This window comes from Lagopus leucura, unplaced genomic scaffold (genome assembly GCF_019238085.1).
Source record: "Lagopus leucura isolate 7727_CA_CO unplaced genomic scaffold, USGS_WTPT01 Super-Scaffold_100002, whole genome shotgun sequence".
Classification (NCBI taxonomy): domain Eukaryota; kingdom Metazoa; phylum Chordata; class Aves; order Galliformes; family Phasianidae; genus Lagopus; species Lagopus leucura.
The window spans coordinates 85,861,108-85,875,053 of record NW_024962263.1 but is presented as its reverse complement, the minus strand read 5'-3'; the positions used below and the strand labels follow the sequence as shown (position 1 = coordinate 85,875,053).

The following is a 13,946-nucleotide window of genomic DNA, read 5'->3' as shown; positions in this document are numbered from 1 at the left end:
TTTTTTTTTTTTTTTTTTTTTTTTTTTTTTTTTTTTTTGTTATTGTTGATATATAATTAACCTATATGCACACTGGTAAGTATTAAATAGCTCACAAAAGGAGGATAAATAGTTTTAAAGCTATTCTTATGAATTTTAGTTTGTGCTTTGTGTTTTAATTGTTTTTTAACTATTTTGCACTATAGATTTTAAAGTATTATTTAACATGAATTTTTGTTTGTACTGATCATCATTGTGCTGGACCAGAGAAGTTGTGGATGACCCATCTCTGGAGGCGTTCAAGGCCAGATTGGATTGTGCCCTTGGCAGCCTGATCTAGAGTCTGTTTTAGTGGTTGGCAACCTTGTCTGGAGCAAGGGGGTTGGAATGGCTTCTATGATTCCATATTGGATTCTATGATTCTATGATTCTATTATAAATGTATTTAATGCATTTGTTTATTACAGGTCTTCAGTACTTTAAAAATGTTGTATTAGTGGCCTCACCCCAAGACAGATATGTACCCTTTCATTCAGCAAGAATAGAAATGTGCAAAAATGCACTCAAAGACAGGCATACAGGTATGTTTCTGTATTTGCAGAGCTGTTGAGAAGGAATGTTTTTGTGTAACTGAGTTTGTTGCATCACAAGAGTATTCATCAGCGTGATCAAAACTCAGATGCATATTTCATAAGGAAGAAAGTATTGTTTTCGCACAGGAAATGACTAAAATCAAGAAAAGCTTTTAAAGACGTTATTTATTTGATGAATATAAATTGCAATTAGGTTGTGATTAAAGATTTCTTATTGATTCTTTCCCTTGCCCTCCTAATTATTTTTTTTAAACTGATGAAAATAGAACTAGTTATTAACAATACTCCTCCTTAGTCTACTGAATTATTAGTATTGTCTCATACAGTGAAATCTCTCTCAGCACATCCAAAGTTAATGAGCTTTCACTTTGTTTTCAGTAGTGTTTGGATGATTGTTATGTAATTTGAGAGATCTAAAATCGTATTGGTTTGGAATAAAATCATGTAAAGCACATCAGGATTCAATCCATCAGATGCCTAGCTCTCCTGTGAACACAGCTGTGCACTGTTCCAAGTATTGCCTTTGTTACTTACAGTTTCCCTCTTTTATAGAATATTCCATTGTTTCAGTCTGATACTAATTCCAGAAATAAAGTTCAATATAACTTTTTGCATGTTTCACATGTATGATTACCTAGAAATTGCAGTGCTTCTTGGAAAGTAGAGCCACCCAAACCCAAAAATCAACATGGTTGCCTTCACACAGTTCTTTCTTTTTTACCCCAGATATGTACCAGGGGCATCTTTGATCTAATATATACCAGACCTACATTCAATGTATGTTCATGAGTAGAAGTTTTCTGAGCTGTTGTTGTTCCCCTATAAACTCCTGAGCTGTCTGCAGAATGATAGTCTTCTTGCATCACATTCCCCAGAGAAACCTGAATAGGCCTCTATGTCTAAACCTAATAGGCCTCTATGTAATATGTCTATGCCAGACCCTTTTGCGTCCAGCTTCACAGACAGAATTAGTCCAACCCTCTTCCCCAGAGGAAACGGGAATATTTTCTTCCATCTCAGGAGAAATAGGACTAAGTGCTGAGATGTGTCCCACCCTGTGCTAGGCGCTTCATTAGATTTCCCTGGATAGACAATGAAGAACGACATTTGTAACATGCTGTTACTTGGCAAATCTTTGTAATAAAGTGTTTCTACTGCGTTTTCTCCCCATTTCCATTTTCCACTGAGACTGTCCTTGTATAACTTGGAAAGAAAGAGGAGATCTGACATCTTTGGCATGTAACATCTAAAATCTTTTGCAGGTCCCATTTATGCAGAAATGATTAACAATCTACTTCAGCCTTTAATTGGGGCAAAGGACTGCACTTTGATCAGGCACAACGTGTTCCATGCTCTACCAAACACCGCCAACACATTGATAGGCCGAGCTGCCCACATTGCTGTGCTGGACTCTGAACTTTTCTTGGAGAAATTTTTCCTTGTGGCGGGACTCAACTACTTCAAATAGTGCCTGAACTGTGGGATAACTGAAGCAAACCATTTCATTGAATGGAGGAGAATTCCTTAGCCAAAAGCTTCTAGTATTAGAAAGGAGATTAGTTGGGACTTTCAGACTCTCCATTTCCATTTCTGTTTCCAGAAAATAAAGTGCTATGGCTTTAAGGCATTCAGGCTTCCAAATATTGGTGCTTTTGGAAGAAACAAATATTCCTTTTCAGTTTTTATGTCGTTTGTCTACATGAAGACATGAGTGAATTCCGAATGAGAGAATCAGAATATAGGTGGTTAATTATCTAAATAAGGTGTGACCAACGTGTTTGCAATTTCTCTCAAATACTAACACAGGAACTTAGCTGTTCTTGATTTAATGCTTATTTATGTATTAACAAACACATCTGTAGCACTTTGGGATGATTAACACAAGAGGAAAGAAACGTATATGAACTCAGGTTAAAACCTCCTTTATGATGAACTGAAAAGTCAACATTCATGAAAATTTCAATGTTTCCATTTGTCAAAAGAAAATGATTTCAATATTCGTAATGATTTGTAACATGCACATATTCATATCATGGAAAGGGGGAAATATTTAACATAGAATGAAAAAAAATCTTGATATTTGTCTTTTTTAAGAAACCCTTAAATTAGTTAAACTTTTGTTCAAATTAGAAGCTGCCAGACTGGTAAGAGACTATTGGATTACTTGTGAAATAACAGTGGCATCTGTTAAGACTTCCTCTGTTTACATTTATAAGATACCATTATTGTGCTCGTCATTATAACCTTAGAGTTATTTTTTTTACTTTTACATTTGTATCCAAATACATTTACCCCAAGATAATTGTTTCTATATATCATTCCAACCCTGAAATTCGAAATTTGACCAGTAATACCCCTGTAAAAATAATTCAATGGAAATGGATCGGTGACCAAGAGCAGAAGGATTATGGAAAGCTCAAAAATATAAGGCTTCCTCTGCAATGCTCTAAGAAGGTTTTACTAATGGCCATCTGCGGTCCTAATTATTGTATGGTTACAGCTTGTTAAAACAAGTTGAGTTTATTAATACAATGATATCAGAGTTCTTTTTAAGAGTATGAGAAATAACCCATTTTTCACTTTTCTATTTTGCATTTTTTTAATTAAAAGTTACCAGCATTTTAAATAACAAATTTCAATAAATTTCTATAAGTTTTCATACCATTTTAATAAATTTTCAAAGTCACAGCAGTTTTTTCAAAAAAAAAAAAAAAAAATCAACAGAAAATGAATAATTCTTCACTAATATTTTTGTTTGGAAGGATGACCATTTTTTTTTACTGAAAGTGTAATTTAAGAAACATAACTGACCAACCTTGTATAATGAAGGAAACGAACATAAAAAGTGACAAAGTTGGTTCCAGATGTCAAGACTGTCAACAGAGATCTAAGATAAAGTTGTGTAGATTTCTGAAATAGGAGGAACCCCCAGGGAAATATTTGTACACACACAGGATAAAACTTGCTGCATTCTGAAAAAGTGGGAAAATTACAAAAAATTAGTTCGAGAAAAGAGTTGCTAGCAAATTGAAGTGAAGATGATCTAGTAGTTTAGGCATGTTTTGAAATAGAAAGGAATAAGTAGGAATATACAGAAAGCTAAGACTAAGGTCATGTAAAATCAGGTAGGTATATTTCACTTAAAAATCATCTTCCACCCTTCAAAAGTGACACTGAAATTAAATAGAAAGAATTACATGGTGCATTTCAATAGTGACAAGTTTTGTAAACACTAAATATTGCTGTAATGTTTGAATAGGTGGATACTATTGTTGTTTTTTTTTCTTTGTTTGTTTTCCTTTTTAAAATTAACATTTTAAAGCTAGAAGCTGAATTTACTCGGTTAAAAATAAATTCTGTGCCAGGAATCAAGAACTTCTGGTACCCACATGTTGTTTTTGGAAGTCTTCATGGCTTTTCAGCCTCACAATTTTAGTTCCAGCTAAACCTATTTGTCAGCATCCTTCTTCCTTGGTAAACTATTTACACAGTGTCAAACATACTGAGACTTTTAGGTTAAGCTTCTATACAATGCAGTGGTTTTGATCTGAAGCCACTGACTTCCATGACTCCATGTCCATTGTGAAACACAAGGAAGAAAAACAGTCCCCAAATATCAGCAGTCTTCAGTGAATTCTGTAGTGATCTGTTCCTCTTTTAGAAAATTTTCACGAGTCTACACATGGAAAATTTTTGAAGTTACTGAAAGGCCACTTTACACATATATACATACTTAATGCATGCATGTGTGTACGCAGCGTATACAAAGAAGTACAACAAAAAAATTGCGCTTATTTCAAGGTCTCACAATGCCATTTTTTTAAATCCTGAGTATACTGAATATGACAGCATACCAGTATCGTGCTTCTTAAACTTAGATTGATGATTTCCTGCCTTGCACATCAAACAACATTCTTAACCTTTTGTTCACATGTCTGTGAGGTCTCCTTTGTATTACTGCAGAAACTGGTGGCCCTTTCAATACTCTACACTGCTATCAGTACTGAGATTGATGGATGAACATACCTAAAGGTTTCTGTGTTCCTATGCATACAGTATTCTTCCATGGCCTGGTGTCTGATTTCAGTGGAGTTTGATTAGGTCCATGCAACTTGCTCCTTAGAGGATGTGATAGAAAGCTTCTATAGAGCCTCCAAAAAAATTTATGAGACATCATTCCAGAAAAATGATGTAACACGGATTTTATCTTTCTTCTGCTGCCAGAACATTATGGGAAATATTAGCAATAACAGTCTACCTTATCTTTCATTTTGAGGTTCTTGTAACAGTCTCCCTCTCTTTTTTTCTTCTTTTCTTTTTTTTTTTAATAGGATATTGCCTTGATAATAACACAGGATATTTTAAGTCATCTCTAACAGTATAAAACATCTAACTGGTTGGACTTTGTCACAACATAGCAATCAACATTGACTCATTTTTAGAAGGTTTTTTATGTTGATTTATATAGAGAGAAATATATATAAAGAATTAACTTTGTAGCAAATATCAGCTGTACGGTGAGCATCTATTGTGTTAATACTTGGAATCTGAATGTATTGTCCTTTCATATAAATCTTCATTATATAAATTTAATTTCATTAGCAGTATTGATAAGGCTTTCCCTTCTAACTGCAAACATTTGCTTTGATGTATCTGTGGAGACTGTGCTTATTTCTTAAGCAAAGTCTTACATTCACAATGGAGAAGGTGGTTTTTCAAGGAGTCAGACAGAGTTGGGGACATTACTGTATTTGAAATGAAATTTATCTCTGTGGGATTCTTTTCTAAAGAAGGAAAAAAAACAAACAACAAACAGCAATTTAATGTTTCTTCCAGGCTCTAATGAGTAAAATATGTTTGCCTAGTGAGGTTTGACAAACAGCCCAAATGAATAAATTCTCTCAAGGAAAGATAATAGATCACAAGATGGGAAAAGGACAACAAAGAGTCAGGATCCCAGGACCTTGAAAGACAATATTAAAAGCTAAAGGGAAGGACGACAGGAAAGTGCACTTAATGTAAGACTTTTCTGGGGCCTAGATTGTACGTGAAAACTGGACTGAATCACACTTGTAATTACTAGCTATTTTATTCTTTGAGGTGCAAATTTTCACTGGTACAGCTGGATAACAAGAAAAACACTAGAGACAAATCATGATCATTTAAAATTTGGCTTGAATGAATCTTTTCTCAGCCTCCAATGATGCCCATTTCTCTTTAACAAAACTGTTCACTTGTTTTCAAAATCATGTCTTTCCACTGACTGTAGTGGAAGCTGAAATGGATTGAGTTTAAAAGGATGTATCCTTAAGGTTTGAAACCTTAGCACAGAGCTTTGGAAATCACTAGTAGGAATACTGAGCTTTTACTTCAAAGTGCTTCATAAATATTCACTGACCAATCCTCTTTACTATTCCCTTGCTTAAGATAGGCCAAGCTTGAAAGAGAAAGCTATTACATGGTTATGTGAAAGCTAGGAATTCAGGCCAAAGCCTTCATTAGGACTTGTATGTTTTTCTGGTGCTTTCTGCATGGTAAGAGAAGATCACTTCCTTTCTACTGCTGCATTTGAAGTTGGTGATTGGTGATACAGGAGAAAAGTGAGAACTTGTAATAGTGGTTAGAACCTTTTGAAGGTTTATGTAAGTATCTCATTATATAATGATTAGTCACGGTGCACTTCTGCAGTAGTCACCTATCTGAATGACTGTTTTCTTTATGGACTTAAATTTCCATTTGAAAATTATCATCAGGACAGACCATCATATTTCATTCCAGCTGGTCATTTGGATGCTAAATGTCATGCCCGTATAGAATTATCTTGAGAGTGTTTTAATTCAATACATATGCATAACAGTTTTGATTTTGAATGTTATTAAGTAATTGCCAATTCCTGGTCAATCTTTAATATTTATTTACCCCTTCCCTTTGAAACAAATGTTGTGACCACAGCAAGACCTTATGATTCCCCTAATTTGCTATCTCTTGAGTGAGCTAAATTGCCTTAGGCAATTCTGCTTTGCCCAGTCATTCCAAAGTTTACACAGTTGCTTTTCCATTAACTGATTTCATCTCCTGCTTTTCTTTCTGGCTAAAGCTTCCATGAATGCCTTTTCTTTTCATCCTTCAATCCTTACCTTCAAAAAAATCTACAAAATTATCTCATTACCTGAACACCTTTGATAGTCTCAAGAATAACCCTGGTGACTGCACCAACAAGTGTATCATATTGTCACCTTTTGTAGGCCTCTCTTTCAGCATCAGATACATCCAGGCCTACTTTGCGCTTCTGCGTTCCCACTATGATGCTAATTCGTGTTTTTACATGTTTTATTTAATGTGATCTTAGTCACAGTTAATGTTTAGGGAAAGTCTGTGATGCATAGACGCCTAATGTGAGTTGTCTCCCCCTTGACATTAGAGACAGCTCTGTTTTCTCACCTTGTGACCGTCAGACCTATGACATGCTGCTTCCCAACAGGTTGTGTGATCTGAAAAACATCTGCTGTTTCCTCTTTGTTTTAGTAAAACAGTATAATACAGGGAAGTCCATGCACAGGGTAGAAATGGTTATAAAAACAATTTCATCACTCTGGAACCATTTTAAATGCAGATGAGCTAGGCTTTCTCTGTATAGGATAAGAGCATAAAGAATAAACATGTGCAAGCTCTGCTTATGCAAAAGTTCAGGCTGAATTAACTTCTATTATAACCTTGAAACTTGATTTATCTGCTTTTGTAAATTCAACTCTCTACTTCCACACAAAGCACTGGAAGATCCTATTATCTGTGCAGGAAACTAATCGCATCTGTGCAAAACTGATTCCCACATCTACATGTGCCAGAAATCCATTAGGTATATGCATAAAGTTACACATCTTCAAGCAACCTCTTCACTGGAAAAGTAAGAAACTGCGTGATAGTAAACAGGACTGCTCTTATTCGGTCTGGCAAGTGGTTCAGACTTGGAGAGCTATCAACTGCAAACAAATGGCTCATCCAAAGGAACAACAAAAAAAAACCTCCGTGAAGACTAGCTGAAGACTAGCTTTTTTTTTTTTTTTTTTTTTAGTCAGAGTTGGTACTTCAAATACTGTGAGGGCCTCATTTATTCTACTTCTCCCATACAAACATTAAGTAGAAAAGTCAAGAGCCCCAGTATTTCAGTTTTCGTGATGGTTTTTAGCAATTAATTTAAGAACCTTTAATTCCTTCCTGGATGCTAAAATACTAGTAAGAATCTACTTTTCCCAATTCTGGAGAAATGCTCCCTTACATATGTGGATGTCTACCTGTGTTATTCCTCATGGTGGAAAGATATCAAGTTATTTTTCATAGAGTATTATAGATGCAGCTGTATGTGCTGCATATCTTTTTGATCTAAGATGTCAATAACACATAGTTTAGTTCTTGTATTCCCTACATATCATTTCAGTGATATGCCTAACACACCTATGTATATAGAAAGTGTCTTTTCCATGATGTATGTTATATTCTTACATGTAATTAATGTATATCGCCGTATGTAGTGTATGTATATCAAACTGTACTTTGAAGCTGGTTGTGACTACAGAGTCTAATAGGTTTCTGTTCCTTTTGGGGGAACATTTTTGTTATCTTCCAGAGCTCCTGTAAAGGAGAATTTTGCTGGTTTCCTCACCTTACCGGGAGGGAGATTGGTTTGCACAGAGGTTGCCTCTTGGCAAACCATTCATTGACTAATTTTATCTAAGCAGCTTTGAATTTGCTGTGTGTTATTTACCAGTTCTGTGGGTTCCATGGTCAGTGTAACATGTCAAACCCAGCTGCACTGTCTTTAGAGACAGGAAGGTTGCCACCATTTTTAATTTTTTCTTGACATCCACCCTTTTTTACTAAGCATTCATTTTTAAGCTGATAGGTCAATGATTAGTAAGCTCTGTTTACTTGCCGTGTATATTTGGCTATACATCCAGTTTGGGGAATTGCTTCTACTTCTGTTAAATCTTCTTATGAAGTATGTGAGAAATCAGTCTAGACAAATCATGACACTGCATTTTGAATGTGCGTCTGAAAGTAAAATCACATAGTACAACAGTACTATCAACAGTAGTTTATTCTAAGTTTATTATCACTGTTTTACCAAGAAAGAAGTAATACTGGTGCTTGGACCCATGCGTTTTAGGATTATCCTTCTGAGTGAGAATCTGGATCAGTATGTTCCTAAACACAAAGTTCAGAAATAAACTGAAATTCATATCTATGTCTTGTTATTTGTACTTTAATAGCCAGCTTTCTTAAATTATGAACAGCTTAATGGTTCAGTTTAATGCAAGATTGGATTAATATTGAATTGGATTAATAATGAATACTTTTACTACTGCAGAATTTTTCTAACCATCTAGGACTAAAGCCTCTATCATCTATTTAAATCTATCAATGCATACTCATACTCTGAGTATGCATTGAGTACTCTGAGATTAAATTTCCATCTTTTAAATTTCCCACTTATGTTCAGACAGTCACAGCATCTAGAATATCAGAAAAACACAGTTTTCTATGTAATTGTAATGACCTTTAACAAACAGTGCAAACTTTAGTTGGGAGCACTTGCTTTCTAGGGGACTTTTAGTCTTGCTTGGAGAGAACTCATGACAGGAAGTCTGTTTAATTTAAGCAATTCACAGGAACAGGCGAATCCCCCCCTCTGTCCTATCCCTTTATTCCATGTAGCAAATTTCACACTCAGGTGTATAAAATCAGAAAATTACGGTTCATATTCCAAACAAAACACATCTGTGAGTCAGGACTTGCTTGTTGTCTTATCTTTCCCTCTATGCCATGTGCATAGCAATCACTGTTTTTGACACTGGAACCATTGTTTTGTATTTAGAGTCTTGAAAAACCTGATGAAATTCCCTTTTATAAAGTATCAAGATTATAACTCTCAAAATCCAGCTGCAGCTTTTTGATATTTAAAGTTAGCGAGGTTACCAGCAGTAACTTCTCAGCTGCACAGTATCTATTCAAGTAGAACACCTTAGACTGCTGGATTCACTCTCACTTACTGTCCCTCAGCTGACAAATGGAATAGAATTTGGTGGAAAGGAACACATTTCTATGAAGATACTGTGGGTTGTTTTGTTTTGTTTTGTTTTGTTTCTTTTAAACAACTGACAAATACTTTGGGGCTGAGTTTCAAGTAATTAATTGCAATTTTAATCAGCTCAATTAAAATAATATAATAATCTAAAAAAAAAAACAACACCAAAAACGAGACTGACCCCAGGACTTAATTAACCATTTGCACCCATCACAGCGGTTGTAAAATACTGGCACTGGTTAACATGCCCGTATTTGTACACACAGGCTGCAAAAAAAATTCATCTGAGGTACTTCGTTCTCCAAGTACTGTACTCCAAGTTTGATGATCAGGGTGAGAAATATGCATGATTAACTGGTCGATGTACCATCTTCTGCAAATTTGGGTTTAAAGCCAGTAATTTTATACGGAGGTTGAACTTTCCAGATGACTAATCCCTGGTATTTTTAAGTCTAGCTATTTCTGTGGTCTGAATATGAGAACAACTGATTCTATCATGTGGCAACTAGAGGTTGTATTTTTAAATTATGTATTATTACATTTGATTGAGGCAGTTATGTTTCTTTGAAATTATATTTCAAATCAGACAGAAGAGGCAATAATTAGGGTCTGTGAGCTTGGAAATTTTGTACTGTGTATTTATTTATAAGAATATTCAAAGATTCACAACACATGTTCTGGTCTGATTCTAATTTACTTTATTTTCCCTAATGAGCATTTGTCAATTGCCATGTACTTCAATTTTCTTTAACTATGTCTGTCAAGATATGAGAGACACACTTAAAAAAAACAAAAAAAAAACAAACCCAAAAAAAACTCACAAAATGGCAAAATGGAAATGTAAGAAGTTGAATCAGTTCCATGACATTTTGGGGAAAATGCAGGCACAAATCAGTTTCCATGAAATGTACATTCTGACTCAGCATTCATAAGGTCTTGACTAAAGGTCTGATCCTGAGAAATGCTGCTCAAATGCACATTTCTGTAATGGGCCAGATCCTCAACTGGGTTAATGTGGTAAAGCAGTTTATACCATGCAAGTATTTTGCTGAAAGGCAGCCAGTAGCATTCATGGCATCTCATAGATGGACCATCAGAAGATAAAAAATGTCCTGAGTTCTTTCTAAGGCCAATTTTCCAATTGGCCAATTGTGTTTTAGAAGTAATGTCTTTTTAGACAAATGCAGACCTCTTCAAGGGATCAAGTCAATGGATTAATGTGGACAGATCCTTATAGGTTAAGGGAAAGGGCTTTTAATTTTTAACTCTACTGGTTAGAATCATGATCATACAAAAAAAAAAGTGAAGAAATATCTGACATGGTCCCTTGTATAAACAAGATTATGAATGTAAAGCTTATAATGCCACTGTGAAATTTTAATGCTTATTTATTATGGTTATGAGGAAACCTGTACTATAAATGATGATAATAATAATGAATAGTCATCAGTGCCAATATGATTCTACTATTTTTCTACATATGCTTTATTGTGGCATTTTGTGTAGCTTGTGTTCTGTGTAAAGAAATGTCAATAAAATCTTTGCTTCCTTTTGTCTGTACTTTGTGTAGTTCTTGATATTTACACAAGAAGTCCCAATATATTTTTGTCTATGTATTGTGATGGAATAGGATGCCAACAACAAAGAAAAGTAGAATATAAAATTCTGAAAGCATGAAGCAAGAAAATGTGTGAGCTGTATGAGGAATCTTGGCCAATTTGTATTAGGAATTTCTGCTTGAAAAGACAAGTGCTGAATCAGTAATGCATGGAAATTATTAAATAAGCTAATGATGACTTAGAAGGCTTTTAATGTGGAACTCATATTGTCTGATTAAATGAATCTGGAAAATATGGAAGGCAGCAACTTATTTAGTGTTTGAACGCTTCTTTTATAGGCCTTTGTATATCTGATGTTTAAGAACTAATTTCAGGAATATTATTCATAACCAGACTTCTCTGGAACCAAAAATTTGAGGCAATGAATCTATATGCACCTGTATACCATCACCATGAATTTATATTAATTGTTGGTGGGATGGGGATGTTCCTACTTCTTCATGCCTCTTTGGCAATGTCTGTACCAGTTAACTGTACAAGGAAAGGGCATTTCTGCTTTTTGTCACGTTCTGGTTTTATCCCACATATTTCCAGAAAAATACATCTATACTAAAATTGGTCAAAGGTTTATGGGAATGATACAAGTATCTTTTTTATCCTCACCCAAAATGGTATGGATATATTCCTGTCTGTTTAATTTTACAACAGATAGGATTACTGATGCTACCAGAGATACAGTATAGAAGGATGGGATCCATCACCATGTGAAATGAAAAGGAAGCGAGGAAGAAATGTGTGCAGTCCCAGAAGAAATTTCCCTTTTGATAATAATTACACTGAAATCTCACAAGTCAGAAAATGGATTGACCCTACCATAATTCCAACAAATCATTCATCCATTCTGAAAATATTACAGGAGCTGGCATATTTTCTGGGATTTGGCAAAAATGCACTTCAAAGCAGTCCAGATAAGCAAATGAGTAGATACTTTGGACAAGGTAAAGAGATACTTATTGGCACAAGTGTTATAGAAAAGACAAACCAACGCTAATTTCATTATGTCTAGTCCAAATTGGTTGATTTGGTCTGTTGTTTCCCTAAAGGCTAAATTCATCGTATCATTCTTGTAAGTGAAAATGTGATTCTGTGTGGTAAACTACATCCTCATAAGAGTATGCGTTCTGCTGGGGATTCCTAGTGAAGAAACACCACAGCTTGTTATCATGACTGTCCAAGATGAAATAGATGCTTTCCAAAAAGAGCTGTGACACAACCTTACCTTGGTTATTATGATTGGAAAACTAAAACTGAGTAGGCAGGCTAACAAAATATTGCTGTATATAGCCATAGGTGAATTTAGGCTAAAATCTAGTAAACATCTGGTAGCACAGTTCAATCTGCCTGACACCAGCCTTGCCACAAACCTTAAATGAAAGGTTGGTTGTGTTTTTCCATTGGAAAGTATGCTAATATTGAACTGGAAATGGAATGAAACAGGTTGAGTTTTCATTCTGTTTACCGAAATGTAAGATATCTGTAGCCATAACCTGTGTCCCTTCCCATAATATTTATAGGCCAATTTCTCTCTCCTCTAACTTACCCCCCAACACAAACATATCCTTTTCACATTACCCGATGACAGAATGTAGTGCACAATTTGGCACATAATGAAAGATTGGCTGAAAAAGTTGGGAGTCAAATTTAAAACAAAGAGACTGGGTTAGAGACAACCCAAATATCTACTGACATAACTAAGACTTGTATTTAGCAAACCAAGAAGCTAAAACTGGTTTGCCAGACTTTGAATTCATTACTGTGCTGGAAATGAGGCCTAATTACTTAACAAAAAAGTAAGTGCGTTCATTCTTTCAGATGTGATTTATCAGATGCTGATGTATAAAGTGTGGTCATATTAGCAACCTGTTCTTCAGCTTGAATGGTTCCTGGGAGTTCTTACTGGCCTGATCAGGTTTTAGTTATCGTACCCCAAAGATTTTTCCTCTCTAACTTGAGTCAGAAAAGGAGTGACACATAAATTTACATGTGCACTCCCCTTTCATAATAGCAGCATCTGTTTTCCTTACAGTCAATTTTGCTGTAGGCCTATGTCCAAATTAGCCAGTTAATAGCTTCATATTCATACAAAACTGCACATATTTGGAAAATTTGGGATACACTTTTCTTCCTTGAGCCATGTAATTGCAATTAAGAATCAACATTGAAACCACAATTCCAGCACTGCTTGCTTTTCTCCCTCTCATGATGTGTACTGCATTTTTTAGTCAAACTCAACCTCTAGTTGGTCACTGTAGCTGTATCTTCATATAGAGCAAGTTCATCCCACAAGCAGCATGAGGTGAGATTTCAGAGCAATGCTCATTACAGGGACTCCAGAGTGATGCTGTTCTACAGAAACTGAGAAAAGTCTGCCTTGCACCATCCAGTGGATCTAGATTATTTCAGGCAGCATGGACTATGCTCCAATGACTTGTGATGTGGATGGAACTTGTGCAACAATGTTGTAGAATATATAATTATACAACAGTGGTTTTCCAAATGCACAACTTTTTGTATAATCCAGAGCTGCCACAAGCATTTTAACTGCAGTTATTTATGGATTACCCTGTCGGATCTTTTATATGGAACACAAAGAGCAGTATTTCTGTACTGCTGCTCTCCACTGTGCTAACTGTAAAGAAGCAGCAGGCAGCTCAGAAAGAGCATCCCTAAGAA

The 13,946-nt window shown here is 35.2% G+C and overlaps 1 protein-coding gene across 1 annotated transcript in view; it reads left to right on the top strand.

The window, feature by feature from the left end:
- Positions 1-2,040, top strand: part of FAM135B (family with sequence similarity 135 member B) — a 120,180-nt gene extending 118,140 nt beyond the window's left edge. Inside the window, exons 18-19 of the mRNA XM_042869670.1 lie at positions 447-560; positions 1,835-2,040. Coding sequence (XP_042725604.1) covers positions 447-560; positions 1,835-2,040 — 320 coding nt within the window. The remainder of the gene's footprint in view (positions 1-446; positions 561-1,834) is intronic.
- Positions 2,041-13,946: the final 11,906 nt, after the last annotated feature.